Raw genomic sequence first — 26,536 nt, forward strand, 5'->3', positions numbered from 1 at the left:
TTCGAATCACTGACTCAGGCCCATTGTCGAATCCTACTCAGCAATTGTCGAATTATACTCAGCCGAAAAAGGGGGTACTTATTTATGGCGGAACGGGCCAATCTGGTCTTTCAGAATAAAGAGATAGATGGAACTGCTATGAAACGACTTATTAGCAGATTAATAGATCATTTCGGAATGGGATATACATCCCATATACTGGATCAAATAAAAACGCTGGGCTTCCATCAAGCCACTACTACATCGATTTCATTAGGAATCGAGGATCTTTTAACAATACCCTCTAAGGGATGGTTAGTCCAAGATGCGGAACAACAGAGTTTTCTTTTGGAAAAACACTATTATTATGGGGCTGTACACGCGGTAGAAAAATTACGCCAATCCGTTGAAATCTGGTATGCTACAAGTGAATATTTGAAACACGAAATGAATTCGAATTTTCGGATAACAGATCCTTCTAATCCAGTCTATCTAATGTCTTTTTCAGGAGCTAGAGGAAATGCATCGCAGGTACACCAATTAGTAGGTATGCGAGGATTAATGGCGGATCCTCAAGGACAAATGATTGATTTACCTATTCAAAGCAATTTACGCGAGGGACTTTCTTTGACAGAATATATAATTTCCTGCTACGGAGCCCGCAAAGGGGTTGTAGATACTGCTGTACGAACGGCGGATGCTGGATATCTTACACGTAGACTTGTTGAAGTAGTTCAACATATTATTGTGCGTAGAAGAGATTGTGGTACTATCCAAGCTATTTCTGTGAGTCCTCAAAATGGGATGACGGAAAAACTTTTTGTACAAACATTAATTGGTCGTGTATTAGCAAACGATATATATATCGGTTCACGGTGCATTGCCACTCGAAATCAAGATATTGGAATTGGGTTAGTCAATCGATTCATAACCACCTTTCGAGCACAGCCATTTCGAGCACAACCAATATATATTAGAACCCCCTTTACTTGCCGGAGCACATCTTGGATCTGTCAATTATGTTATGGTCGGAGTTCCACTCATGGCGATCTGGTCGAATTGGGGGAAGCTGTAGGTGTTATTGCGGGTCAATCTATTGGGGAGCCAGGGACTCAACTAACATTAAGAACTTTTCATACTGGTGGGGTATTCACAGGGGGTACTGCCGACCTTGTACGATCCCCTTCAAATGGAAAAATCCAATTCAATGGGGATTTGGTTCACCCCACACGTACCCGTCATGGGCAGCCTGCTTTTCTATGTTATATAGACTTGCATATAACTATTCAGAGTCAGGATATTCTACATAGTGTGACTATTCCTTCAAAAAGCTTGATTCTAGTGCAAAATGATCAATATGTAGAATCCGAACAAGTAATTGCGGAGATTCGTGCCGGAACGTCCGCTTTGCATTTTAAAGAAAAGGTACAAAAACATATTTATTCCGAATCAGATGGGGAAATGCACTGGAGTACCGATGTTTATCATGCGCCCGAATATCAATATGGTAATCTTCGTCGATTACCAAAAACAAGCCATTTATGGATATTGTCAGTAAGTATGTGCAGAGCTAGTATAGCTTCTTTTTCGCTCCACAAGGANCATAGACTGTTGGATACTTTTGGTAAAAAAGATAGGGAAATTCTTGATTATTCAACGCCGGATCGAATCATGTCCAATGGTCATTGGAATTTTGTCTATCCTTCTATTCTTCAAAATAATTTGGATTTGTTAGCGAAAAAGCGAAGAAATAGGTTCGCCATTCCATTACAGTATCATCAAGAACAAGAGAAAGAACCAATATCCTGTTTTGGGATTTCGATTGAAATACCCTTTATGGGTGTTTTACGTAGAAATACTATAGTTGCTTATTTTGACGACCCACGATACAAAAAAGATAAAAAGGGTTCAGGAATTGTTAAATTTAGATATAGGACCCTAGAGGACGAATATAGGACTCGAGAGAAAGACTCAGAGAACGAATACGGGAGCCCAGAAAACGAATGTAAAACCCTAGAAGACGAATATAGGACTCGAGAGGAGGAGTATGAAACCCTAGAAGATGAATATGGGATCCCAGAGAACGAATATGAAACCCTAGAAGATGAATATGGAATCCTAGAGGAGGAATCCGAGGACGAATATGGGAGTCCAGAGAACAAATATAGGCCCCGAGAGGATAAATATGGCACTTTAGAGGAAGACTCAGAGGACGAACATGGGACTTTAGAGGAAGACTCAGAGGACGAACATGGGACTTTAGAGGAAGACTCAGAGGAAGACTCAGAGGACGAATATGGGAACCCGGAGGAAGATTCCGTCTTAAAAAAGGGGGTTTTGATTGAGCATCGAGGAACAAAAGAATTTAGTCTAAAATACCAAAAAGAAGTAGATCGGTTTTTTTTCATTCTCCAAGAACTGCATATCTTGCCGAGATCCTCATCCCTAAAGGTACTTGACAATAGTATTATTGGAGTGGATACACAACTCACAAAAAATACAAGAAGTCGGCTGGGTGGATTGGTTCGAGTGAAGAGAAAAAAAAGCCATACGGAACTAAAAATCTTTTCTGGAGATATTCATTTTCCTGAAGAGGCGGATAAGATATTAGGTGGCAGTTTGATACCACTAGAAAGAGAAAAAAAAGATTCGAAGGAATCAAAAAAAAGGGAAAATTGGGTCTATGTTCAGTGGAAAAAAATTCTCAAGAGCAAGGAAAAGTATTTTGTTTTGGTTCGACCTGCAGTCGCGTATGAAATGAACGAAGGGAGAAATTTAGCAACACTTTTCCCACAGGATCTCTTGCAGGAAGAGGGTAATCTCCAACTTCGACTTGTCAATTTTATTTCTCATGAAAATAGCAAGTTAACTCAAAGAATTTATCATACGAATAGTCAATTCGTTCGAACTTGCTTAGTATTGAATTGGGAACAAGAAGAAAAAGAGGAGGCTCGTGCTTCCCTTGTTGAGATAAGAGCAAATGGTCTGATTCGCGATTTCCTAAGAATTGGGTTAATCAAATCCACTATTTCGTATACACGAAAAAGGTATGATAGCAGAAGTGCAGGACTGATTCTCCATAATAGGTTAGATCGCACCAATACCAATTCCTTTTATTCCAAGGCGAAGATTCAATCACTTAGCCAACATCAAGAAGCTATTGGTACCTTGTTGAATCGAAATAAAGAATACCAATCTTTGATGGTTTTGTCGGCATCCAACTGTTCTCGAATTGGTTTTTTTAAGAATTCAAAAAATCCCAATGGGGTAAAAGAATCGAATCCTAGAATTCCTATTCCAAAATTTTTGGGGCTCTTAGGTACTATTGCACCTAGTATATCGAATTTTTCTTCATCTTACTATTTACTAACGTATAATCAGATCCTGTTAAAAAAGCATTTGCTCCTTGACAATTTGAAACAAAACTTCAAAGTACTTCAAGGACTTAAACACTCTTTAATAAATGAAAATCAAAGGACTTCAAATTTCGATAGTAACATCATGTTGGATCCATTCCAGTTAAATTGGCACTTTCTCCCTCATGATTCTTGGGAAGAGACATCAGCAAAAATTCACCTTGGACAATTTATTTGCGAAAATGTATGTCTATTTAAATCGCACATAAAAAAATCAGGTCAAATTTTCATTGTAAATATAGATTCCTTTGTTATAAGAGCAGCTAAGCCTTATTTGGCCACTACAGGAGCAACTGTTCATGGTCATTATGGAGAAATCCTTTACAAAGGGGATAGGTTAGTTACGTTTATATACGAAAAAGCGAGATCTAGTGACATAACGCAAGGTCTTCCAAAAGTAGAACAAATCTTCGAAGCGCGTTCAATTGATTCACTATCGCCGAATCTCGAAAGGAGAATTGAGGATTGGAATGAGCGTATACCAAGAATTCTTGGGGGTCCTTGGGGATTCTTGATTGGAGCTGAGTTAACCATAGCCCAAAGTCGTATCTCTTTGGTTAATAAGATCCAAAAGGTTTATCGATCCCAAGGGGTACAGATCCATAATAGACATATAGAGATTATTATACGCCAAGTAACATCAAAAGTGCGGGTTTCCGAAGATGGAATGTCTAATGTTTTTTCACCTGGGGAATTAATTGGACTATTGCGAGCAGAGCGAGCAGGGCGGGCTTTGGATGAATCGATCTATTATCGGGCAATCTTATTGGGAATAACAAGGGTTTCCCTGAATACCCAAAGTTTCATATCTGAAGCAAGTTTTCAAGAAACTGCTCGAGTTTTAGCAAAAGCTGCCTTACGAGGTCGTATTGATTGGTTGAAAGGCCTGAAAGAAAACGTAGTTCTGGGGGGGATTATACCTGTTGGTACCGGATTCCAAAAATTTGTGCACCGTTACCCACAAGACAAGAACCTTTATTTCGAAATTCAAAAAAAAAAACTATTTGCGTCGGAAATGAGAGATATTTTGTTTCTCCATACAGAATTAGTTTCTTCTGATTCTGACGTAACAAACAATTTCTATGAGACATCAGAATCACCATTTACCCCATTTATATGATTTAAGGATACATAAAGCAGATTTTTTACTTTAAACTAGATTTTTGACCTTAGAACGCTAAGAGGTTAGATTTTCTATTTTTATTTTAATTTAAAAAGAAGTTTAGTTAATTCATTTTCTATTTTTATTTTAATTTAAAAAGAAGTTTAGTTAATTCATTAAGGTTATGCTTATACCATGTAGAAGGTTCCATCGGAACAATTATTATTTATTTCAAGCTATTTCGGCTCTTTCTTAATCTTCGAAAAGAAAGAAATTTCGTAATGGAAAGGTAGGATGAAAAAAAAGAAAAAATCAAAAGGAAGTGTGGAAAAAATGACAAGAAGATATTGGAACATCAATTTGAAAGAGATGATAGAAGCGGGAGTTCATTTTGGTCATGGTATTAAGAAATGGAATCCTAAAATGGCCCCTTACATCTCGGCAAAGCGTAAAGGTACTCATATTACAAATCTCGCTAGAACCACCCGTTTTTTATCAGAAGCTTGTGATTTAGTTTTTGATGCAGCAAGTCAGGGAAAAAGCTTCTTAATTGTTGGTACCAAAAAAAGAGCAGCGGATTTAGTAGCATCAGCTGCAATAAGGGCTCGTTGTCATTATGTTAATAAAAAGTGGTTCAGTGGTATGTTAACGAATTGGTCGATTACTAAAACTAGACTTTCTCAATTTAGAGACTTAAGAGCAGAAGAAAAGATGGAAAAATTCCACCATCTCCCAAAAAGAGATGTGGCAATCTTGAAGAGAAAATTATCTACCTTGCAAAGATATCTCGGCGGGATCAAATATATGACGAGGTTGCCTGACATTGTGATCGTCCTCGATCAGCAAAAAGAGTATATAGCTCTTCGGGAATGTGCCATTTTGGGGATTCCTACTATTTCTTTAGCCGATACAAATTGTGACCCAGATCTCGCGAATATATCGATTCCAGCCAACGATGACACTATGACTTCAATTCGATTGATTCTTAACAAATTAGTATTTGCAATTTGTGAGGGCCGTTCTCTCTATATAAGAAATCATTGATTAAGAAGAATAGTTAATTCTTGGGCAACTGCGTAGATTTATGGAATCACTTACTATTCTTTTTTGTTTTGCATAGAAAAAAGACGGGGAATATTGATATATATTAGAGGGTATTGATATATATTATCATCTGATGTGATTTCTTGATATCCTAAATATAAGATTAATACTTCACGTTGCTGAGTTGAGAAAAAGATGGTTGAATCAAAAGAATTCTTTTTTTGAAGTTCATTTTTTATCAGGGGACAATATGAATATTATACCGTGTTCCATTAAAACACTCAAGGGGTTATACGATATATCGGGCGTAGAAGTAGGCCAACACTTCTATTGGCAAATAGGAGGTTTCCAAATTCATGCCCAAGTACTTATCACTTCTTGGGTCGTAATTACTATCTTGCTAGGTTCAGTTATCATAGCTGTTCGCAATCCACAAACCATTCCAACCGATGGTCAGAATTTCTTCGAATATGTCCTTGAGTTTATTCGAGACTTAAGCAAAACTCAGATTGGAGAAGAATACGGTCCCTGGGTTCCCTTTATTGGAACTATGTTCCTTTTTATTTTTGTTTCGAACTGGTCGGGTGCTCTTTTACCTTGGAAAATTATACAGTTACCCCATGGAGAATTAGCAGCGCCCACGAATGATATAAATACTACTGTTGCTTTAGCTTTACTCACGTCAGCGGCATATTTTTATGCGGGTCTTAGCAAAAAAGGATTGAGTTATTTCGAGAAATATATTAAACCAACTCCAATCCTTTTACCAATTAACATATTAGAAGATTTCACAAAACCATTATCGCTTAGTTTTCGACTTTTCGGGAATATATTGGCGGATGAATTAGTCGTTGTTGTTCTTGTTTCTTTAGTCCCCTTAGTAGTTCCTATACCGGTCATGTTTCTTGGATTATTTACAAGCGGTATTCAAGCTCTTATTTTTGCAACGTTAGCCGCAGCCTATATAGGTGAATCCATGGAGGGTCATCATTGAATTGACTAGTTTTCAAAATAGTCTTTTTTTTAGCTTAACTCAATTCATGCATGGTTGCGGAAAATTCTATATCCTTTATGTCTATAAGTTCAGTCATCTTTTGTATGGGTTTCCACTTTAAGGAATTTTTTTTGAATCCGATTCAATAGAAAATGAGAAAATACACAAACAAAATAGAAGAAACAAATTGATATGGGATATTATATATTCCCAAGTTAGATTCATTATCTAATCCGATATATGGAATCGGATTCCATATCCAATTCGGAGCATTCAGATTATCGTTTCAATTTGTACTTTTTAGTTACTTCTGTCCAATAGAGCTTAGAAATATGAATTTCTTGGTTGATTGTATCCTTAACCATTTCTTTTTTTTGACACGAGGAACTCATCATGAATCCACTAATTGCTGCTGCTTCCGTTATTGCTGCTGGATTGGCCGTAGGTCTTGCTTCTATTGGGCCTGGAGTTGGTCAAGGTACTGCTGCAGGACAAGCTGTAGAAGGTATTGCGAGACAGCCAGAAGCAGAAGGTAAAATACGCGGTACTTTATTGCTTAGTCTAGCTTTTATGGAAGCTTTAACAATTTATGGACTAGTTGTGGCACTGGCGCTTTTATTTGCGAACCCTTTTGTTTAATCCTAAAAAAGAAAACGAGTCCTTTAGATTAGATACTTTCTTCTTTTTTTAGTAAATTGGTATTTGCTTCTGCAATTCCAATTATATCAATACTTTACTCCTAATTTATTACTCCTAGAGTTTTCTATTTATGGGGACAGACAATACCCCACCCCAGGAATAGCTGATTTGAGGATGATCAATTTAGAGGATATGTTCGCCGTCTTGCTTCCCGCCCTTTGTTTAGGGCAGTGGAAAGTATTTTTCCTTTTATTTTAGGAATTTTGGGAACATTTCAACAAAGGAGGTCTTTCACAGGTCAAACGAGATCTAAGACTTAATCTAAAAGAAATTACTAAATTGAATCTATTTCTATTAAAAAAAATTGCATTAAAAAGGGCGAGCGAAGTAAGTGATCGAAAAACTTTGTTCTTTGTTCGTCCTATCTATAAGAGGAGAGCATATGAAAAATGTAACCCATTCTTTCGTTTTTTTAGCTCACTGGCCATCCGCTGGGAGTTTCGGGCTTAATACCGATATTTTAGCAACAAATCTAATAAATCTAACTGTAGTGGTTGGTGTATTGATTTATTTTGGAAAGGGAGTGTGTGCGAGTTGTCTATTTCAAGAATAGATTGGATCTATCCGGCTGCACTTTAGAATATTTTTTAGTATTTTTCGAATAAATAAGAAAAGGGTGCACGATCTCGACGAATTACTTCTGAATAAATGCAGAAATCATATGAAAGAACCATAGCATTTCGCGACCTATTGGTAAATCAAATCAACTTTGATTCTCTATAGACCAATAATATGAGACCATTAACACGGTTAAAGCTAAACTGCTTGAAGTCTAGGCAAAAGGGGGTACTCTTTCTACAACTATATTAGTATTAGTACCAAATGCTTTAAACAGGAAATAGCTAATGTAGAATTTATCTGATATAGAACACTCATATCGATAAAATGGTTTGAACTATTTACTAGAAGGGGCACCCTGCCCTTTTTTATCCAATGCCGAATCGACGACCTATGTATAAAAAAGGAGAAAGTTTTTGGATTTGAAGAAAAAAGTAGGAATTCTATCCATTTTCATTTTCCATTTTTCTATTTAGTTTTTCTTAATGAAATTGAAAATTTTAACTAAAGGGCAAATACAAATAAAAAAACAACTTTGCTGCCCACGATAGATTTTTATCTAGGCGGAAGAGTCCTCTTAATATTTATCTAGTCTTATATGGGTTTCGGTATATTGAAATATAAACAGAAAAGAGAGGGTAGAGGATAGGCTCATTACATTAAAAAAAATATGGAAGTAGCCATAGCAAAAAAAGAAAAAAGGGAGCGTGAGAGCCAAATGAATCGAAAGATTCATGTTTGGTTCGGGAAGAGATCATAAAAGTTGTAAACTTAATAGCAAGGTAATCTACTTTCATTAAAAGATTTATTAGATAATCGAAAACAGAGGATCTTGAGTACTATTCGAAATTCGGAAGAATTGCGTAGAGGAACCATTGAGCAGCTCGAAAAAGCTCGAATTCGATTACAGAAAGTCGAACTAGAAGCGGATGAGTATCGAATGAATGGATACTCTGAGATAGAACGAGAAAAAGCAAATTTGATTAATGCCACTTCTATTAGTTTGGAACAATTAGAAAAGTCTAAAAACGAAACCCTTTATTTTGAAAAACAAAGGGCGATGAATCAGGTCCGACAACGGGTTTTCCAACAAGCCGTACAAGGAGCTCTAGGAACTCTGAATAGTTGTTTGAATACCGAGTTACATTTCCGTACGATTCGTGCTAATATTAGCATTCTCGGGGCCATGGAATGGAAGAGTTAAATTAATTAGGCCTTGAACTTCTACTTTCCTTTAGAATTTAGGCATTATTTTTCCCCTTGCTTCCGAAAAAAAAATAGTAAAGAAACACTAATGGCAACCCTTCGAGTCGACGAAATTCATAAAATTCTCCGCGAACGTATTGAACAATATAATAGAAAAGTAGGGATTGAGAATATCGGTCGCGTAGTTCAAGTGGGGGATGGGATTGCTCGTATTATAGGTCTTGGTGAAATAATGTCAGGCGAATTAGTCGAATTTGCAGAAGGGACTAGGGGTATTGCTCTGAATTTGGAATCCAAAAATGTTGGGATTGTATTAATGGGCGATGGGTTGATGATACAAGAGGGCAGTTTTGTAAAAGCAACAGGAAGAATTGCTCAGATACCCGTGAGCGAGGCTTACTTGGGTCGTGTTATAAATGCTCTGGCTAAACCTATTGATGGGAGAGGCGAAATTGTAGCTTCGGAATCTCGCTTAATTGAATCTCCTGCTCCGGGTATAATTTCCAGGCGTTCTGTATATGAACCCCTTCAAACGGGGCTTATTGCTATCGATTCGATGATTCCTATTGGGCGCGGTCAGCGAGAGTTAATTATTGGGGACAGACAAACCGGCAAAACAGCAGTAGCTACAGATACAATTCTCAATCAAAAAGGGCAAGATGTAATATGTGTTTATGTAGCTATCGGTCAAAGAGCATCCTCCGTAGCTCAAGTAGTAACTACTTTCCATGAAGAGGGGGCCATGGAATACACTATTGTAGTAGCTGAAATGGCGGATTCCCCTGCTACATTACAATACCTCGCTCCTTATACGGGAGCAGCCCTGGCTGAGTATTTTATGTACCGCGAACGGCATACTTTAATAATTTATGATGATCTCTCCAAACAGGCACAAGCTTATCGCCAAATGTCCCTTCTATTAAGAAGACCCCCCGGCCGCGAAGCTTACCCAGGGGATGTTTTTTATTTGCATTCACGCCTTTTAGAAAGAGCCGCTAAATTAAATTCTCTTTTAGGGGAAGGAAGTATGACTGCTTTACCAATAGTTGAGACTCAATCTGGAGACGTTTCCGCCTATATTCCTACTAATGTAATCTCCATTACAGATGGACAAATATTCTTATCCGCAGATCTATTCAATGCCGGAATTCGGCCTGCTATTAATGTGGGTATTTCCGTTTCCAGAGTAGGATCCGCGGCTCAAATTAAAGCCATGAAACAAGTAGCTGGCAAATCAAAATTGGAATTAGCTCAATTCGCAGAGTTACAAGCCTTTGCACAATTCGCCTCTGCTCTCGATAAAACAAGTCAGAATCAATTGGCAAGGGGCCGACGATTACGAGAATTGCTTAAACAATCCCAAGCAAATCCTCTTCCAGTGGAAGAGCAGATAGCTACTATTTATATCGGAACAAGAGGATATCTTGATTCCTTAGAAATTGGACAGGTAAAGAAATTTCTGGATGAGTTACGTAAACACCTAAAAGATACTAAACCTCAATTCCAAGAAATTATATCTTCTAGCAAGACATTCACCGAGGAAGCGGAAATCCTTTTGAAGGAAGCTATTCAGGAACAACTCGAACGGTTTTCCCTTCAGGAACAAACATAAATTTTGCACGTCTACTCTTGTTAGTAGAAGTAGTAGAGGAGAAATCGTTGAGAAAGATTTTTCATTTGAATCATGCAAAAAAGTTTTCTTAGTTTTTAGTATAGTTATTTAAAGAATAGATAGAAATAAGATTGCGTCCAATAGGATTTGAACCTATACCAAAGGTTTAGAAGACCTCTGTCCTATCCATTAGACAATGGACGCTTTTTTCATATTTTCTTCTTTCTTTTCATTTTTTATCGGACCAAGAGAAAAAACTGTTAGACCAAAACTCTTTTATGATGCATATATCATAAAGAAGGAATATATATGGAGCGGGTAGTGGGAATCGAACCCGCAACCCCACGGTTATGAGCCTTGTCAGCTACCAAACTGTTCTATCCTGTTAAACTAAAGAGAGGGGAACTAGTGGATAAAAGGGGGGTTGAATACGCCCCTCTACCATATCTATACAAATAGAATAGTCCATTTATACAGAATGGTAAAGAGGGCTCTTCTACGATCATCAATTCCAGAAATCCATACAAATACGAAAGGGTATTTTATCCTTACCAACTGGATCTTGTTGCACCCGGTAACAAACATGCATAAACCATTTCTCGAAGTATGTGTCCGGATAGCCCAAAGTCTCGATAGTTAGCTCTAGGTCTTCCGGTCAAAAAACAACGTCGATGAAGGCGTGTCGGTGCACTATTACGTGGCAGGGATTGCAATTTTTCTCGCATTTTCGTTTTTTCACTCAAACTCAAAGGGTAAACTTTGCTTCTTATCTTTTTTTTTGAAGATCGACGAATCAAATGATATTTCTGTTCTAATTTCTGCCGCTTCCTCTCTCTCTGAATCAAACTTTTTTTTGCCATAATGTGCCGTTCCTACTATCTACCAAGTATACGGTTCTAATCCTAGATGGAAAAATAAATAGAAAAAGAAATCTAAGAAGGCGGATCCTCCCCCTCCATCAAGAGTAATGAACTAGGTGCTGATACAGTACAACAAAATTAACTAAATTAACCAAACTTGCCTGATGTTGAGGCAATCAAGAAAGCGGCATAAGTGAATATATAACCCACGGAAAAGTGAGCTAATCCCACCAATCTTGCTTGCACAATGGAAAGAGCCACGGGCTTATCTCTCCAGCGAATTAAATTAGCCAAAGGTGTCCGTTCATGAGCCCATGCTAAAGTCTCAATTAATTCCTGCCAATATCCACGCCAGGAAATTAAGAACATAAATCCAGTCGCCCAAACAAGATGTCCAAATAAGAACATCCACGCCCATACCGATAAACTATTCATCCCAAAAGGATTATATCCATTGATAAGTTGTGAAGAGTTTAACCATAGGTAATCTCTTAACCATCCCATCAAATAAGTGGAGGATTCATTAAATTGTGAAACGTTGCCCTGCCATAATGTGATGTGTTTCCAATGCCAATAAAAAGTAACCCATCCAATGGTATTTAACATCCAGAAAACTGCCAAATAAAACGCGTCCCAAGCAGAAATATCACAAGTACCGCCGCGACCAGGGCCGTCGCAAGGAAAACTATATCCAAAATCTTTTTTATCCGGCATTAATTTGGAACCGCGTGCATCTAAAGCACCCTTTACTAAAATCAATGTAGTTGTATGCAAACCTAAAGCAATAGCATGATGAACCAAGAAATCTCCAGGTCCTATTGTTAAGAAAAGCGAATTACTATTCTCGTTAACAGCATTCAACCATCCGGGTAACCATAGGGTTCGACCCGCATTGAAAGCGGGACCGCTCGTTGAAGATAAGAGTATATCGAACCCATATGTCGTCTTACCATGAGCCGATTGTATCCATTGAGCAAATATAGGTTCGATCAAGATTTGCTTTTCTGGAGTACCAAAAGCAAGCATGACGTCATTATGAACATAAAGGCCCAAGGTATGGAATCCTAGGAAGAGACTAGCCCAACTTAAATGAGATATGATAGCTTCTTTATGGTCTAACATTCTTGCCAATACATTATCCTCATTCTGTTCCGGATTGTAATCTCTAATGAAAAAAATAGCTCCATGAGCAAAAGCCCCTGTCATGATGAACCCTGCAATGTATTGGTGATGAGTATATAAAGCTGCTTGAGTAGTAAAGTCTTGTGCTATGAATGCATAAGAAGGTAAAGAGTACATATGTTGAGCTACTAAGGAAGTAATAACCCCTAAAGAAGCTAGAGCAAGACCTAATTGAAAATGAATCGAATTATTGATTGTGTCGTAAAGGCCCTTATGCCCACGCCCTAATCGACCCCCCGGAGGAGTATGTGCTTCTAAAAGATCTTTGATACTGTGCCCAATTCCGAAGTTAGTTCGATACATATGACCGGCAATGAGAAAAATAAATGCAATAGCTAAATGATGATGAGCAATATCGGTCAGCCACAAACTTTGTGTTTGTGGATGGAATCCCCCAAGAAGAGTTAGAATAGCAGTTCCCGCTCCTTGAGTGGTACCAAATAAATGATTACTCGAATCGGGGTTTTGGGCATAAAGATTCCACTGACCCGTCAGAAGGGGTCCCAACCCCTGTGGATAGGGTAATACATCTAAGAAATTATTCCATCGAACGTACTCTCCCCTGGATGCTGGAATAGCGACATGAACTAAATGTCCTGTCCAAGCCAAAGAACTTACCCCGAAAAGTCCTGACAAATGATGATTGAGACGAGATTCCGCGTTTTTGAACCACGAAAGGCTTGGTTTCCATTTGGGTTGTAGATGTAACCAACCCCCTATTAAGGATAGGGTAGAAAGAAATAATAGAAAAAGAGCTCCTGTATAAAGATCTTCATTGGTCCGTAATCCAATTGTATACCACCACTGATAAACCCCAGAATAGGCGATATTCACTGGACCGGCGGCGCCTCCTCGAGTAAAGGCTTCCACAGCGGGTTGACCAAAATGAGGATCCCAAATCGCATGAGCAATAGGTCTTACGTGTAAAGGATCCTGTATCCATGATTCAAAATTTCCTTGCCAAGCGACATGAAACAGATTTCCGGACGTCCATAGAAAGATTATTGCTAATTGCCCAAAGTGAGAAGCAAAAATGTTCTGATAAAGACGTTCCTCAGTAATATCATCATGACTTTCGAAATCATGTGCGGTAGCAATACCAAACCAAATACGACGAGTAGTGGGGTCCTGAGCTAAGCCTTGGCTAAACCTGGGAAATCTTAATTCCATAATGCCTTTCAAATCCTCCTAGCCACTATCCTACTGCAATAATTCTCGCTAAGAAGAATGCCCATGTTGTGGCAATTCCACCCAGAAGGTAATGGGTTACTCCTACAGCACGTCCTTGTATAATGCTCAAGGCTCTAGGCTGAGTAGCAGGAGCAACTTTTAATTTGTTATGAGCCCAAACGATAGATTCAATCAGTTCTTGCCAATAACCACGGCCGCTGAATAAAAACATTAAACTGAAGGCCCAGACAAAATGAGCACCTAAGAAAAAAAGACCATATGCGGATAATGAAGAACCATAAGACTGAATTACTTGGGATGCCTGTGCCCACAAGAAATCTCGGAGCCACCCATTAATCGTAATGGAACTCTGTGCAAAGTTTCCCCCTGTGATATGAGTTACCACCCCTTGATCACTTATAGTACCCCAAACATCCGACTGCATTTTCCAACTGAAATGGAAAATGACTACCGAAATGGAATTGTACATCCAGAATAGACCTAAGAAAACATGATCCCAGGCGGATACTTGACATGTTCCCCCTCGCCCAGGCCCATCGCAAGGGAAGCGAAAACCAAGATTTGCTTTATCGGGTATCAAACGGGAACTGCGAGCAAATAAAACACCTTTCAAAAGTATTAATACAGTCACATGGATTGTAAATGCGTGAATGTGATGGACTAAAAAATCTGCGGTTCCTAATGGAATAGGTAACAAAGCAACTTTGCCGCCTACTGCTACTAACTCGCCACCTCCCCACGTTAAGCTGGTACTTGTTGTTGCACCAGGAGCTGTTACGCTAGGCGCGCCAGCATGGAGATTTTGTACCCATTGAGCAAAGATCGGTTGTAATTGTATGGCGGTATCCGAAAACATATCTTGGGGACGACCTAAAGCACTCATGGTATCATTATGAATGTATAAACCAAAACTGTGAAAACCTAGAAATATACATACCCAGTTAAGGTGGGATATGATTGCATCACGGTGTCTAAGGACACGATCTAATAGATCGTTGTATCGAGTCGTTGGATCATAGTCTCTTACCATAAAAATGGCTGCATGTGCAGCAGCACCAACTATTAGAAATCCGCCAATCCACATGTGGTGTGTGAACAAGGAAAGTTGTGTACCATAGTCAGTAGCTAGGTATGGATAGGGGGGCATAGAGTACATATGATGAGCTACAACAATGGTTGTAGAGCCTAGCATAGCTAGGTTAAGAGATAATTGAGCATGCCATGACGTTGTTAGGATTTCATAGAGACCTTTATGGCCCTGTCCTGTAAATGGGCCTTTATGAGCCTCCAAAATATCTTTCAGGCCATGACCAATACCCCAGTTGGTCCTATACATATGACCTGCGATCAGGAAAAGAATAGCAATAGCTAAATGATGGTGCGCAATATCGCTCAACCATAGACCGCCGGTTATTGGATCTAGCCCTCCGCGAAAACTAAGAAATTCTGCGTATTTGGACCAATTCAAGGTGAAAAAAGGGGTTGCTCCTTCGGCAAAACTAGGATAAAGTTGAGCCAAAAGGTCGCGATTCAAGATAAATTCATGAGGAAGTGGTATCTCCTTAGGATCAACCCCAGCGTCAAGAAATTGGTTAATCGGTAAAGATACGTGGATTTGGTGCCCCGCCCAAGAAAGAGACCCAAGTCCTAATAACCCTGCTAAGTGATGATTCAACATGGATTCTACGTCTTGGAACCAGGCTAATTTGGGAGCGGCTTTGTGATAATGGAACCACCCAGCAAAAAGCATTAACGATGCAAAAATCAATGCACCGATTGCGGTACAATAGAGTTGTAATTCACTAGTTATTCCGGATGCTCGCCAAATCTGAAAAAACCCGGAGGTTATTTGGATTCCTCGGAAACCCCCGCCTACATCACCATTCAATATTTCTTGCCCTACGATTGGCCAAACTACCTGAGCACTGGGTCCAATGTGAGTAGGATCACTTAGCCATGCTTCATAATTGGAAAAACGGGCACCATGGAAGTACATGCCACTCAACCAAAGAAAGATAATGGAGAGTTGACCGAAATGAGCACTAAAGACTTTTCGAGAGATCTCCTCCAAATCACCTGTATGACTATCGAAATCGTGAGCATCAGCATGTAGGTTCCAGATCCAAGTGGTAGTATCAGGGCCCTTAGCTATTGTTCTTGAGAAATGGCCGGGTCTGGCCCATTCCTCAAAAGATGTTTTTACAGGATCCCTATCCACAACAATTTTTACTTCTGGTTCCGGCGAACGAATCATCATTAAGTCCTCCTCTTTCCGGACAAGACATACAAAGAGACCCGCCAACTTTTTAGTGAACCTTTGAAAGATAGATATTATGATTAGTCCTTTTCTTTACTATCTACCGTCCTTCTATTTTTTTTTTACCGTCCTTCTATTTTTTTTTTAGTTATTCACTGGAGCAATTATATATTGAAGTCAATCTGAGGCAAGTGTTCGGATCTATTATGACATAAGGATTGGGTGCCTAACGGACTTTTTTTATCTTGGGTGCCTAACGGACTTTTTTTATCTTGGATTTCTCCACGTAACAAAAAAACCTTTTTTTAATTTAAAAAGCTAGTCTATTTTTTTTAAGAGTATAAGTCCCTATCTATATCTACTTTCCTTGAGCATAATATAGATTTTTTTATTCGATTCCAAATTCCAAGATAACTCATTAGAATTATTAATAAGATGGTCCTGATATATTAGCAATATTTATATTGCCCCTTTTTATTCGCTTTATTACTTCTATTCTAGACCCTATCGTTTATCCTTATGAAATATAATATAAAATAGAAGGCAGAGGAAAGAGATATAATGAAATTCTTGATTAATGGATCAACAACCAAACCCCCATTTTCTGAAAAAGGAGAGTGGTCTTATTCAAATTCAAAGCGCTTCGTAATCTTCAACCAGTTCTGTGCTTCAATATAATTTCCCGGAGTAAGCGCTATAGCTTGTTTCCAATACTCAGCAGCTTGATCAAACCAAGCTTCTGCAATTTCTGAATCACCCTGTAGAATGGCCTGTTCTCCCCGGTCGGAATAGGTAGTTCCTTCCCCTAGAACCGTACTTGAGAGTTTCCTACCTCATACGGCTCAGAAATTGCTATCTTAATTTCCCTTGTCTTAACTGAATTCGATTTCTCAAAAATCGATCCAATTTCTTCTTGGGTTACGCAGAAGAAGTTAATTACCTAAGTTTCAAACCCTAAATTTTGATCAATAATCAGTTTGATCTTTTCTCCCACCTGCAGAAAAATGAAGCATAGATAGACCTATATCCTTCGTCCGAATTTTCTGAAAGGTAACTATCTCGGTTTCATATATGAAATTTCTATAGAATCCTTGAAAAAGACTTTTTCCCCATAAGCAAGAAAAAAGAACTTACTATCTTTGGGATCTGATACTACACCGCTGCTTAATCCCTTAGTGGATCGGCTCTATTACATAAGCGGATTCCTAAATTTTGCCCCATATCATGGGATAAGTAAGCAGTTTTTTTTAGTTGTATCGACCCAGTCGGTCACTAATTGATCTTTACGGTGCTTTCTCTATCAATTTGAGAACTCTATCCATAGAGTAGTATAGGCCATACTTTCTTTCTTCCTATTTTGATTCTCGTGAAGTGTCCTTTCTTCCTACAGCTGATAGGGCAAAATCGTTGTTTTGACGATCCCTATGTAGAAAGCCCCCTTTTCTAGTAAATACTAGAAAATTTGATCCTTTCTTATTTTTCTTTCTATAGTGGAGATAGTCGCACGTAATGACAGATCACGGCCATATTATTAAAAGCTTGTGGTAAGAAGGGGTTTCGTTCTAGTGCCCGGAAATAATATTCCAAAGCCTTTGTATGCTCTCCATTGCTTGTGTGTATAAGGCCTATGTTATAGAGTATATAACTTCGATCATAGGGATCAATTTCTAGTCGCGTAGCTTCATAATAATTTTGCAAAGCTTCCGCATAATTTCCTTCGGATTGAGCCAACATCCGTTACGGTCGTTCGTTCTATTCAAAAAATCTCCGTTCCAAAACCGTACATGAGGTTTTCACCTCATACGGCTCCTCCCTTCTGTACATAGTACTAAGCGAAAAAATCTAGAGAATAAAAATAGAATTAGTTCCATCTCATTATGGACCGAAAGGGGCTGGTATTTTTCCAAGAAATCTCTAGCCAACCTTCCCACAAGAGGTTTTTCTTAACACCAATGAATTCTATTAATGCTAGAGGAAAACGATAGCTCCAAGAATTTCTTTGTTCTCAACGCCTCCTATTTAGAGGAATTAGCCACTTCAACGATCTTTGATGGTTATAGGGGTATCCAAAGTACAAACTTGATGGTTGTTTGTTATCCCAACCATTCTTCCCAGCCCTGATACCAATCAGGAAAGGGTTAATTTCTAACAAAGTTTTTCTCTTGTTGATTCCTATTTCTAGGTGTAGTGCTTTTATCCCCTATGCTACCTATTAGTACTAGTAGAGTAGGATTAGCCTGTAATACAGAACCTATCCTGTAGGTGTAACCTTTCGCTCAATACTAAAATCTACAATTGAAGCATCCGAGGCCGCGTCAGTCGAGGATACACGACAGAAGGAGTTGTTAGTTCACCTCACCTTCCCTAAGCGTGGGTTTCCCTTACTAATTTGGTTTTCTCTCCGCGAACCCCCGCTCTTTCTCGTAAAACCGGGGTGTAGGTAGGGCTAAAAAAACAAAAAAAAGAGTCAAATCGCACCATCTCTATAATAAGTAAATGCCCTTTTTTCCCCGGAGGTTGTCGGAATTATTCGCAATAAAATATTGGCTACAATTGAGAAGGTCTTATCAATGAAATTTCCATTTATACGGGATCTAGGCATAATTCCCAACCCATTCTATCATTCTATATAGAATTCTTTTCATTCCTTCACAAAATAACATAAAAAAAAAACAAATCCATTCAATTCTTATAAATCGATCCCTATGCTCCAAATGGATAAGAGAGGTATTTCTGCTCAGCCCAAATTCTCTCTTTTTCCTTCTGTTTGAACAAGAAGAGATAGAAAATATTTGACTAAGATTGGATTTCATTCCACTTTCCTATTTCTTTTCTCAACAACAACTTCTCTCATCAACTATTTCGCATTTTCAAAGTCATTAATCGTCCCATACCCTATTTTCTATTTGATTGTATGGGGTAGGATACCTTATGCAAACAGAATTCTAGGGTTCCTTTTTTATCGAATAAGAAGAATTCTTCCATTCTCTTTTTCTTTGGTTTGGGGAAAACCCAAACTAAAACTTTTCGAGGGAGCGGAATTCCTAGTAAAAAAATCCTGGACCCGTCCACTTAGATGAAAAGGAATTTTTCTATCTAATAGAACAATGGAACTCTCGCGCGGTTGTGGTTGTACCTGTACTGCAGGAATAGGAAAACTCGCTATTCACTCAGTTTTTTTTCCATAATAAGATTATGGAGGAGAGATGGCCGAGCGGTTCAAGGCGTAGCATTGGAACTGCTATGTAGACTTTTGTTTACCGAGGGTTCGAATCCCTCTCTTTCCGTTTTTCTTAATTCAGCAACGTTAATGATTACAATGTATCAAATCAAATGACAATTTATTCCAGCAATAATACAATACCTTTATTTAATAGAAATTCTCTATACCAAATTACTATGGTATGTAAAATACACATAGAGGAAAGAACAAAAAACAAAAAGGAATCCTAGGGTTAATCCATTTCTGTTAGGTGAATGGGAAAATACGAATTAAGAGCCTTAGGTCGATTTAGTTCGGGGAAAGGGGAAGGGGAAGAAAATTCTATGAACCTTTCCGTTTTTCCTTAAGTTCAAGTTTGACGAGAGTAATATTCTACAACTAACAACTCATTTATTTTGAGACCGACCCACTTCCTATCCAGGATTTTTTTTACTAGTCCTTTATATTGCAATGTGTCAATCGTCAAATGCTTTGGCAATTTCCCCGGGTCGGATGAAGCAATAGAATTTTGAACCAGACGTTTTGATCTTTGGTTATCCTTCGTAGTAATAATATCTCGGGGTTTGCAACGAAAACTTGGTATATCGACTATACGACCATTAACTAAAATATGTCTATGGTTAACTAATTGCCGGGCCTCGGGAATGGTTGAAGCCATACCTAATCGAAAAAGGATATTATCCAAACGCATTTCAAGTAATTGTAGTAAAACCTGACCTGTTGAACTTTTTGCTTTTCCAGCGATATGTACATATCTAAGTAATTGTCGTTCTGTCAGACCATAATGAAAACGCAATTTCTGTTTTTCTTGAAGACGAATACGATATTGTTCTTTTTTCCCAGAATGGAATTTCTTTTTCAGATTACTTCCGGATTTAGGTGTTTTTCTAGTGAGTCCTGGTAAAGCTCCCAGACGGCGTATTTTTTTAAAACGAGGTCCTCGATAACGGGACATGAAGACTCCTTTTTTTATTGAAATTTCATTTTACACAATTAATTTCATTGTATTTACATTACAGAATACATCGAAATTAAAACTGAATTAAAGTAAAGGATAAACAGAGTAAAATCTACTAAAAGTACCACAAAAAAATGGAATTTCATCAACATCTGAATTTTTGTATATATATTATTTATTTTATTGTTTTGTATCTAGCAAAATTGTAGGGTAGAACGACATAATAGATCCTGGCTTCTCCATTTAATTCGGAGAAAAAGAGGTATTTTTGTTCATGGAACATTGATAGAGAAAAAAGCCGACTATCGGATTTGAACCGATGACCCTCGCATTACAAATGCGATGCTCTAACCTCTGAGCTAAGTGGGCTTACATAACAGAAATAGTGTAACAAATAGAAATATGTATAGTATAGGAAATCCGTAAAATGTCAGATCTTAATTATTAATCTTAGCTATTAACTAGTTCGAAATTGGAAGTTCTACTTAGAAAAAAATACTAGAACTTCATAAAATAAAGTTAGATAGATTTTTTTGAACTTTCTTTTTTCTCTAATTCGCAAATCTATTTAGATTTTTTTGAACTTTCTTTTTTCTCTAATTCGCAAATCTATTTTTCTAATAGAATCTATTCCAATTTCTATATTGAATTTGATTTTAGATATTTTTAATTTGATATGGCTCGGACGAATAATCTAATACATGGATAAAGAATAAATAATATATATACGAAAACATAATAAAGAGAACATGCGAATTTCTTGTATTTTCAGTCCATCATTATAGACATTTTTTGAGATATTTTGTTTTTTTTGTTATTTGCTAATAATTTAATGATTAATATTTGCTAATAATTTAATGATTAATATTTCACTAAGGAGAACATAGAATCATAGCAAATGAAATTGCTAATTCTGATTAGCAAAAAAAAAGAATGAATATCAAGCGTTATAGTATGATTTTGAATACTCTAAAAAAGGAACGCGGTAGGTGGGGGAGAGAAAAACCTTGGGATATATTGATTCGCATTGAATTGCAAATACATCAACGATAGAATCAATTCAATGCTGAATTGCAATAAGCGGAGTCTCTCAACTAGAGACGAACCGCTAGACTACATAGAGTAATGAATTCAACGATTCAAAAAAAACTAACAGATGGAGGAAATTGCACAAGGAATCCTGGTCTCAAAGAAAAAGAAAATGGGGATATGGCGAAATCGGTAGACGCTACGGACTTGATTGTATTGAGCCTTGGTATGGAAACCTGCTAAGTGGCAACTTCCAAATTCAGAGAAACCCTGGAATTAAAAAAGGGGCAATCCTGAGCCAAATCCATGTTTTGAGAAAACAAGCGGTTCTCGAACTAGAACCCAAAGGAAAAGGATAGGTGCAGAGACTCAATGGAAGCTGTTCTAACGAATCGAGTTAATTACGTTGTGTTGCTAGCGGAACTCCCTTCTAAATTAGGGAAAGAAGGGCTTTCGAAATCTAATACACACGTATAGATACTGGCATAGCAAACGATTAATCACAGAACTCATATCATAATATAGGTTCTTTAATTCTTTTTTAAAATGAAAATAGGAATGATTATGAAATAGAAAATTCATAATTTTTTTAGAATTGTTGTGAATCCATTCCAATCGAATATTGAGTAATCAAATCCTTCAATTCATAGTTTTCGAAATCTTTTTAAAAGCGGATTAATCGGACGAGGATAAAGAGAGAGTCCCATTCTACATGTCAATACTGACAACAATGAAATTTCTAGTAAAAGGAAAATCCGTCGACTTTCTAAGTCGTGAGGGTTCAAGTCCCTCTATCCCCAAACCCTCTTTTATTCCCTAACTCTAGTATTTATCCTGTTTTTTTTATTAATAGGTTTAAGATTCAATGGAATACATTTCTTTTTTATTATAGTATCGGCAAGGAATGTCTAGTATTTATCCTGTTTTTTTTATTAATAGGTTTAAGATTCAATGGAATACATTTCTTTTTTATTATAGTATCGGCAAGGAATGTCGATTATTAACTCGATATTTAAATATTATTAAATAGGCTTTCTTTGTACAATGCATAGGACTGCCCCCTAGGCTTTCTTTGTACAATGCATAGGACTGCCCCCTCCCCATTTCCAAATTTTGGATATTGACATAGATACAAATACTCTACTAGGATGATGCACAAGAAAAGGTCAGGATAGCTCAGTTGGTAGAGCAGAGGACTGAAAATCCTCGTGTCACCAGTTCAAATCTGGTTCCTGGCACAGAAAAAAGGGATCTTCCGAATAGGTATTGATACAAATACCTCGAGATGGGTTGGGATACATATTCGTTAATAATATAGATAGAGTATGATTTTTTCATCTAAGTAGATAAATCTCTAAATAGAGGCACTTCTTTTTCTGCATTTTTGAATTTCTTAATTTTCTATTCCGCTATTCCGACAAATATTTTTTTATTAATAGAGGCACTTCTTTTTCTGCATTTTTGAATTTCTTAATTTTCTATTCCGCTATTCCGACAAATATTTTTTTATTCTTGCTTATCTTATCTTACTTTCCTAGTTGTTCTAAGTAATGCACGCGGTACAAAGTTCGTGGTAGGGAACTTCTTTGAGTCATCATATTTTTCTGTTCATACGAAGGAAATGAATATGTGATTTTCCAACGAAATGAAGCCCTTTTTTGCTTAGTCTATCTGAACCTTTTGTATAATTGGAATTAATTAGAATGTAATAGGTATTCTGTTTCATCTAGGAACAGAGCGTAAAAATATTCCTTGACTTGCATAAAATCTGGAGTTGTGTTGTATAAGTGAGCATGAATTTCTTATCATTCAATGAGCATCTTGTATTTCATAGAAATTGGGGGTTATATAGTCCTTACGTAAGGGCCAGCCTATCCAACTTTCAGGCATTAGGATACGTTTAAGGCGTGGATGATTATCATAAGAGATTCCCACCATATCAAAAGATTCGCGTTCTTGAAAATCGGAACTTCTCCAAATCCAGAAGACAGATGGGATTCTAGGATTATCCTTTTGGGCAAAGACTTTTATGCATACTTCTTCTGGGTTATCTATACCATACTGTATTCTCGTAAGATGATACACGCTAGCTAAAGATCCACCGGGTGCAACGTCATAAGCACATTGGGAACGTAAATAATTGTAACCATATACATATAAAATGACAGCAATGGAATCCCAATCCTCTGCTTTTATTTGCAAAGTCTCTATTCCTCGATGATCGAAGCCCAAAGATCTATGAACCACCTCATGTTTGACTAGCCAATTAGATAACCAACCCTGCTGCATTATCTTGATCTCTCCTCCTTTGTATAAATATTTCGCAGTTCGAATGCAAGTTTGAAATATTGCCCTGCTCTTTCTTTTTCGGCACAAAGAGCTCCTCCTAATTCACTAATTTGTAGGAAGATACTGGACTTTTGGATTTGAAAAAAGTTTCAGAAGATATGTCTAAAGTAGATGGTGATTGATAGAGCAATTCTTGCTCATAAGTTCCAGTATTAGTACTGCGCCGAACATAAAGCTTGTGGCTGGTAGTAAAACATCGATTTTTCTTTTGAGATAGAGTTCGATCCTCAACTATTTCTCGCGATATCTTCTTACGAAGTTTTGTTAGGGCATCTATAACAGCCTCTGGTTTAGGTGGGCAACCCGGCAAGTAGACGTCCACAGGAATTAACTTATCAACTCCCCGAACAGTACTATAGGAATCCGTACTGAACATTCCACCAGTAATAGTACAAGCTCCCATAGCAATGACGTATTTTGGTTCAGGCATTTGCTCATATAATCTCACTAAAGAGGGAGCCATTTTCATTGTTACTGTACCGGCTGTTAAAATTAGGTCCGCTTGCCTAGGACTTGATCTTGGTACCAATCCATAACGATCAAAGTCGAATCGTGAGCCTATTAATGAAGCAAATTCAATGAAACAACAACTGGTACCATATAGAAGGGGCCATAAACTAGAGAGTCTTGACCAATTCGAAAGATCTTTTAGTGTAGTTGAAATAACGGAATTGGAACTTGTTTGGTCAAGTAGGGGAAACTCAATCAAACTCATAACTGTCTTAATGGAATCTTTTCCTTCTTTTTTTTTTTTGTCTGAATATTCAGTTAAGACCATTCCAAGGCTCCTTTTCGCCATGCATAAACTAAACCAACAACTAGGATAAGCACGAAAATGAAAGCTTCGATAAAAACGGATATACCCAATACGTCGAAACTCATTGCCCAAGGGTAGAGAAAGACCGTTTCCACATCAAAAACAACAAAAACTAGCGCAAACATGTAATAGCGTATTCGGAATTGTAACCAAGCCCCCCCCATGGGTTCTATACCCGATTCATAACTAGAAAGCTTCTCTGGTCCTTCACGAACCGGAGCTAAAAGTGCTGAAATCCAAAATGCTAAAATAGGAATAAGGCTTGCTATTATTAGAAATGCCCAAAAAATATCATATTCGTGAAGCAGAAACATAAATGTACTCCCATTAATGTGGAATAGGCGGAACTGAATTAGTCAATTCAAGTCAGCATTGTCAATTTATACAGAATTTCTCTCTTTTCCTCGGTGAAACAAGGATCGGTTTTTCTCAAACCAAAGGGCTTAGTTTAGCCTTTGTTTCCTCTTTGCCACGTCTTCTTTAAAGATTCATCCAATGGAATCCCGACTCCCTTTCTTTTTGATTTCCTTTCTATTTAGGTATGGTGGAGACATAATTCTTATAGAAACAAAACTCTCTCGCTTCACTTTGTCTCATTTTCTCTAGAATCTCTAGAAAAAGGAATAAAAACGAAAATACTACGAATTAGAGCCTAATTAAGATAGGATGACTAATGTATGCAGCCTAATGAGGAGTAATTCTATAAAAATAAAGAACTCTATTTCAGAAGTAATTCTATAAAAATAAAGAACTCTATTTCAGAACGTAGATCGATTTAGATTTAGGTAATCTATAGATATAGATAAGCAAAGTAATATACTTCAAACAAAGTAGGAATTCGCAAGATGGAGAACATCTTGCAGTTGATTTGATAGAAATTCATTTTTCTTTTCCTGTCTCTATAATTTTCGATGAATTCGCAAGATGGAGAACATCTTGCAGTTGATTTGATAGAAATTCATTTTTCTTTTCCTGTCTCTATAATTTTCGATGAATGAGCCTCTGGTAATCCTTTTATCTCTATTTTATGGCGCAGGCGCCTGTCCAGTCTATAAACAAGTACTAATAGGGAAATGAAAACTATACTAAAGGAAACGTAGGATATCTCTCCTAAAATCTAAAAAAGGACATATTAGGGCTATACGGATTCGAACCGTAGACCTTCTCGGTAAAACAGATCAAACGGATTATTATCGAAATGATTCGAACTGTTTCAAAGACCCAACATGCATTTTTTTGCATTGGGCTCTTTTATCAACTGATAGAAAGATCAGTTAGTCCACCATAGTTTTTCTTTACGGAAAGATAATGAGATGGCTCCCTGCGCTCTGATTGATTATTTGTATTATGATCTATCTAAGAGCAATACCAAAGTGTTTCAAAGGAGGATTACCTTGACTTAGGTCTGCCTCCGGCCTAAATTAAATCAACCTAAGTGAAATAGAGTCTCTATCGTTCCGCTACAAGAGTTGACTATGAGACTTCATACACCTTAAAGTTCATAGAACGAAAAGAATTTTTTTGGAGGCCCTTATCCTCATTAAGCCTAGCATTTAGTGGGCTGGATATTTACCTTATCAACTAGCAAATCAATAAAGGTTCTATTTGTTTAGGCACCTGGATTGGTACCTGAATCGGACTGAACCAACTATTTGTCAGGCGACTGTTCTCCTATTCTCTCGAATCCATGAAGTAAGACATTGATTTTGCAAGAAGATCCACTATGTTCATTGCATAATAAGCTCCCTTGAAAAGCATTGGCGCACGTGTAAACGAGTTGCTCTACCGAACTGAGCTATAGCCCTTGTCAGAGATATCTTAATATATAGAGAATTTCTTGTCAAGATGAATATTCTCTAATAGTAGAGGATATCCTTTGATCTGTTTACTATAATAACATACCAATAACGAAGCGGTATTTGCTTATAAAAAGGATTCGATCTATAATCGATCGAAGTAAAGGGTCTTCCTTTGTGGTGATAAATTGCCTACTTAACTCAGTGGTTAGAGTATTGCTTTCATACGGCGGGAGTCATTGGTTCAAATCCAATAGTAGGTAG

At 37.5% G+C, this 26,536-nt stretch overlaps 14 protein-coding genes and 7 non-coding genes across 21 annotated transcripts; 10 read left to right on the top strand and 11 right to left on the bottom strand. All coding sequences in view use genetic code 11, as the record gives it.

Annotated features, from left to right (window-relative positions):
- Positions 1 to 84: 84 nt before the first annotated feature.
- Positions 85 to 4,515, top strand: rpoC2 (RNA polymerase beta'' subunit). Its single transcript has one exon. It carries the CDS (start codon positions 85 to 87, stop codon positions 4,513 to 4,515), a length of 4,431 nt encoding a protein of 1,476 aa, YP_009034089.1.
- Positions 4,516 to 4,830: 315 nt separating this feature from the next.
- rps2 (ribosomal protein S2) lies at positions 4,831 to 5,541 on the top strand. Its single transcript has one exon. It carries the CDS (start codon positions 4,831 to 4,833, stop codon positions 5,539 to 5,541), a length of 711 nt encoding a protein of 236 aa, YP_009034090.1.
- Positions 5,542 to 5,791: 250 nt separating this feature from the next.
- atpI (ATP synthase CF0 A subunit) lies at positions 5,792 to 6,535 on the top strand. The gene has a single exon. The coding sequence runs from the start codon at positions 5,792 to 5,794 to the stop codon at positions 6,533 to 6,535; it is 744 nt and encodes a 247-aa protein (YP_009034091.1).
- Positions 6,536 to 6,928: 393 nt separating this feature from the next.
- On the top strand, positions 6,929 to 7,174 carry atpH (ATP synthase CF0 C subunit). The gene has a single exon. It carries the CDS (start codon positions 6,929 to 6,931, stop codon positions 7,172 to 7,174), a length of 246 nt encoding a protein of 81 aa, YP_009034092.1.
- A 442-nt stretch (positions 7,175 to 7,616) lies between these two features.
- On the top strand, positions 7,617 to 8,996 carry atpF (ATP synthase CF0 B subunit). Its single transcript has 2 exons — positions 7,617 to 7,761; positions 8,590 to 8,996. The coding sequence occupies exons 1-2, from the start codon at positions 7,617 to 7,619 to the stop codon at positions 8,994 to 8,996; spliced, it is 552 nt and encodes a 183-aa protein (YP_009034093.1).
- Positions 8,997 to 9,086: 90 nt separating this feature from the next.
- atpA (ATP synthase CF1 alpha subunit) lies at positions 9,087 to 10,610 on the top strand. The gene has a single exon. The coding sequence runs from the start codon at positions 9,087 to 9,089 to the stop codon at positions 10,608 to 10,610; it is 1,524 nt and encodes a 507-aa protein (YP_009034094.1).
- A 132-nt stretch (positions 10,611 to 10,742) lies between these two features.
- GN06_pgt136 lies at positions 10,743 to 10,814 on the bottom strand. Its single transcript has one exon. It is a non-coding gene; the product is annotated as a tRNA-Arg (tRNA).
- Positions 10,815 to 11,158: 344 nt separating this feature from the next.
- Positions 11,159 to 11,470, bottom strand: rps14 (ribosomal protein S14). Its single transcript has one exon. It carries the CDS (start codon positions 11,468 to 11,470, stop codon positions 11,159 to 11,161), a length of 312 nt encoding a protein of 103 aa, YP_009034095.1.
- Positions 11,471 to 11,617: 147 nt separating this feature from the next.
- psaB (photosystem I P700 chlorophyll a apoprotein A2) lies at positions 11,618 to 13,822 on the bottom strand. The gene has a single exon. It carries the CDS (start codon positions 13,820 to 13,822, stop codon positions 11,618 to 11,620), a length of 2,205 nt encoding a protein of 734 aa, YP_009034096.1.
- Positions 13,823 to 13,847: 25 nt separating this feature from the next.
- On the bottom strand, positions 13,848 to 16,100 carry psaA (photosystem I P700 chlorophyll a apoprotein A1). Its single transcript has one exon. It carries the CDS (start codon positions 16,098 to 16,100, stop codon positions 13,848 to 13,850), a length of 2,253 nt encoding a protein of 750 aa, YP_009034097.1.
- A 623-nt stretch (positions 16,101 to 16,723) lies between these two features.
- On the bottom strand, positions 16,724 to 18,702 carry ycf3 (photosystem I assembly protein Ycf3). The gene is made up of 3 exons: positions 18,579 to 18,702; positions 17,607 to 17,836; positions 16,724 to 16,879 (listed from the first exon to the last, which is right to left on the bottom strand). The coding sequence occupies exons 1-3, from the start codon at positions 18,700 to 18,702 to the stop codon at positions 16,724 to 16,726; spliced, it is 510 nt and encodes a 169-aa protein (YP_009034098.1).
- A 598-nt stretch (positions 18,703 to 19,300) lies between these two features.
- Positions 19,301 to 19,387, top strand: GN06_pgt137. The gene has a single exon. It is a non-coding gene; the product is annotated as a tRNA-Ser (tRNA).
- Positions 19,388 to 19,672: 285 nt separating this feature from the next.
- On the bottom strand, positions 19,673 to 20,278 carry rps4 (ribosomal protein S4). The gene has a single exon. It carries the CDS (start codon positions 20,276 to 20,278, stop codon positions 19,673 to 19,675), a length of 606 nt encoding a protein of 201 aa, YP_009034099.1.
- A 299-nt stretch (positions 20,279 to 20,577) lies between these two features.
- On the bottom strand, positions 20,578 to 20,650 carry GN06_pgt138. Its single transcript has one exon. It is a non-coding gene; the product is annotated as a tRNA-Thr (tRNA).
- An 834-nt stretch (positions 20,651 to 21,484) lies between these two features.
- On the top strand, positions 21,485 to 22,110 carry GN06_pgt139. The gene is made up of 2 exons: positions 21,485 to 21,519; positions 22,061 to 22,110. It is a non-coding gene; the product is annotated as a tRNA-Leu (tRNA).
- A 365-nt stretch (positions 22,111 to 22,475) lies between these two features.
- On the top strand, positions 22,476 to 22,548 carry GN06_pgt140. Its single transcript has one exon. It is a non-coding gene; the product is annotated as a tRNA-Phe (tRNA).
- A 571-nt stretch (positions 22,549 to 23,119) lies between these two features.
- Positions 23,120 to 23,599, bottom strand: ndhJ (NADH dehydrogenase subunit J). The gene has a single exon. It carries the CDS (start codon positions 23,597 to 23,599, stop codon positions 23,120 to 23,122), a length of 480 nt encoding a protein of 159 aa, YP_009034100.1.
- Positions 23,600 to 23,696: 97 nt separating this feature from the next.
- On the bottom strand, positions 23,697 to 24,374 carry ndhK (NADH dehydrogenase subunit K). The gene has a single exon. It carries the CDS (start codon positions 24,372 to 24,374, stop codon positions 23,697 to 23,699), a length of 678 nt encoding a protein of 225 aa, YP_009034101.1.
- A 53-nt stretch (positions 24,375 to 24,427) lies between these two features.
- ndhC (NADH dehydrogenase subunit 3) lies at positions 24,428 to 24,790 on the bottom strand. Its single transcript has one exon. The coding sequence runs from the start codon at positions 24,788 to 24,790 to the stop codon at positions 24,428 to 24,430; it is 363 nt and encodes a 120-aa protein (YP_009034102.1).
- An 815-nt stretch (positions 24,791 to 25,605) lies between these two features.
- On the bottom strand, positions 25,606 to 26,281 carry GN06_pgt141. Its single transcript has 2 exons — positions 26,243 to 26,281; positions 25,606 to 25,633 (listed from the first exon to the last, which is right to left on the bottom strand). It is a non-coding gene; the product is annotated as a tRNA-Val (tRNA).
- A 181-nt stretch (positions 26,282 to 26,462) lies between these two features.
- GN06_pgt142 lies at positions 26,463 to 26,535 on the top strand. Its single transcript has one exon. It is a non-coding gene; the product is annotated as a tRNA-Met (tRNA).
- Position 26,536: the final 1 nt, after the last annotated feature.

The sequence above is a fragment of the plastid genome of Oryza glaberrima (genome assembly GCF_000147395.1).
Source record: "Oryza glaberrima plastid, complete genome".
Lineage (NCBI taxonomy): Eukaryota > Viridiplantae > Streptophyta > Magnoliopsida > Poales > Poaceae > Oryza > Oryza glaberrima.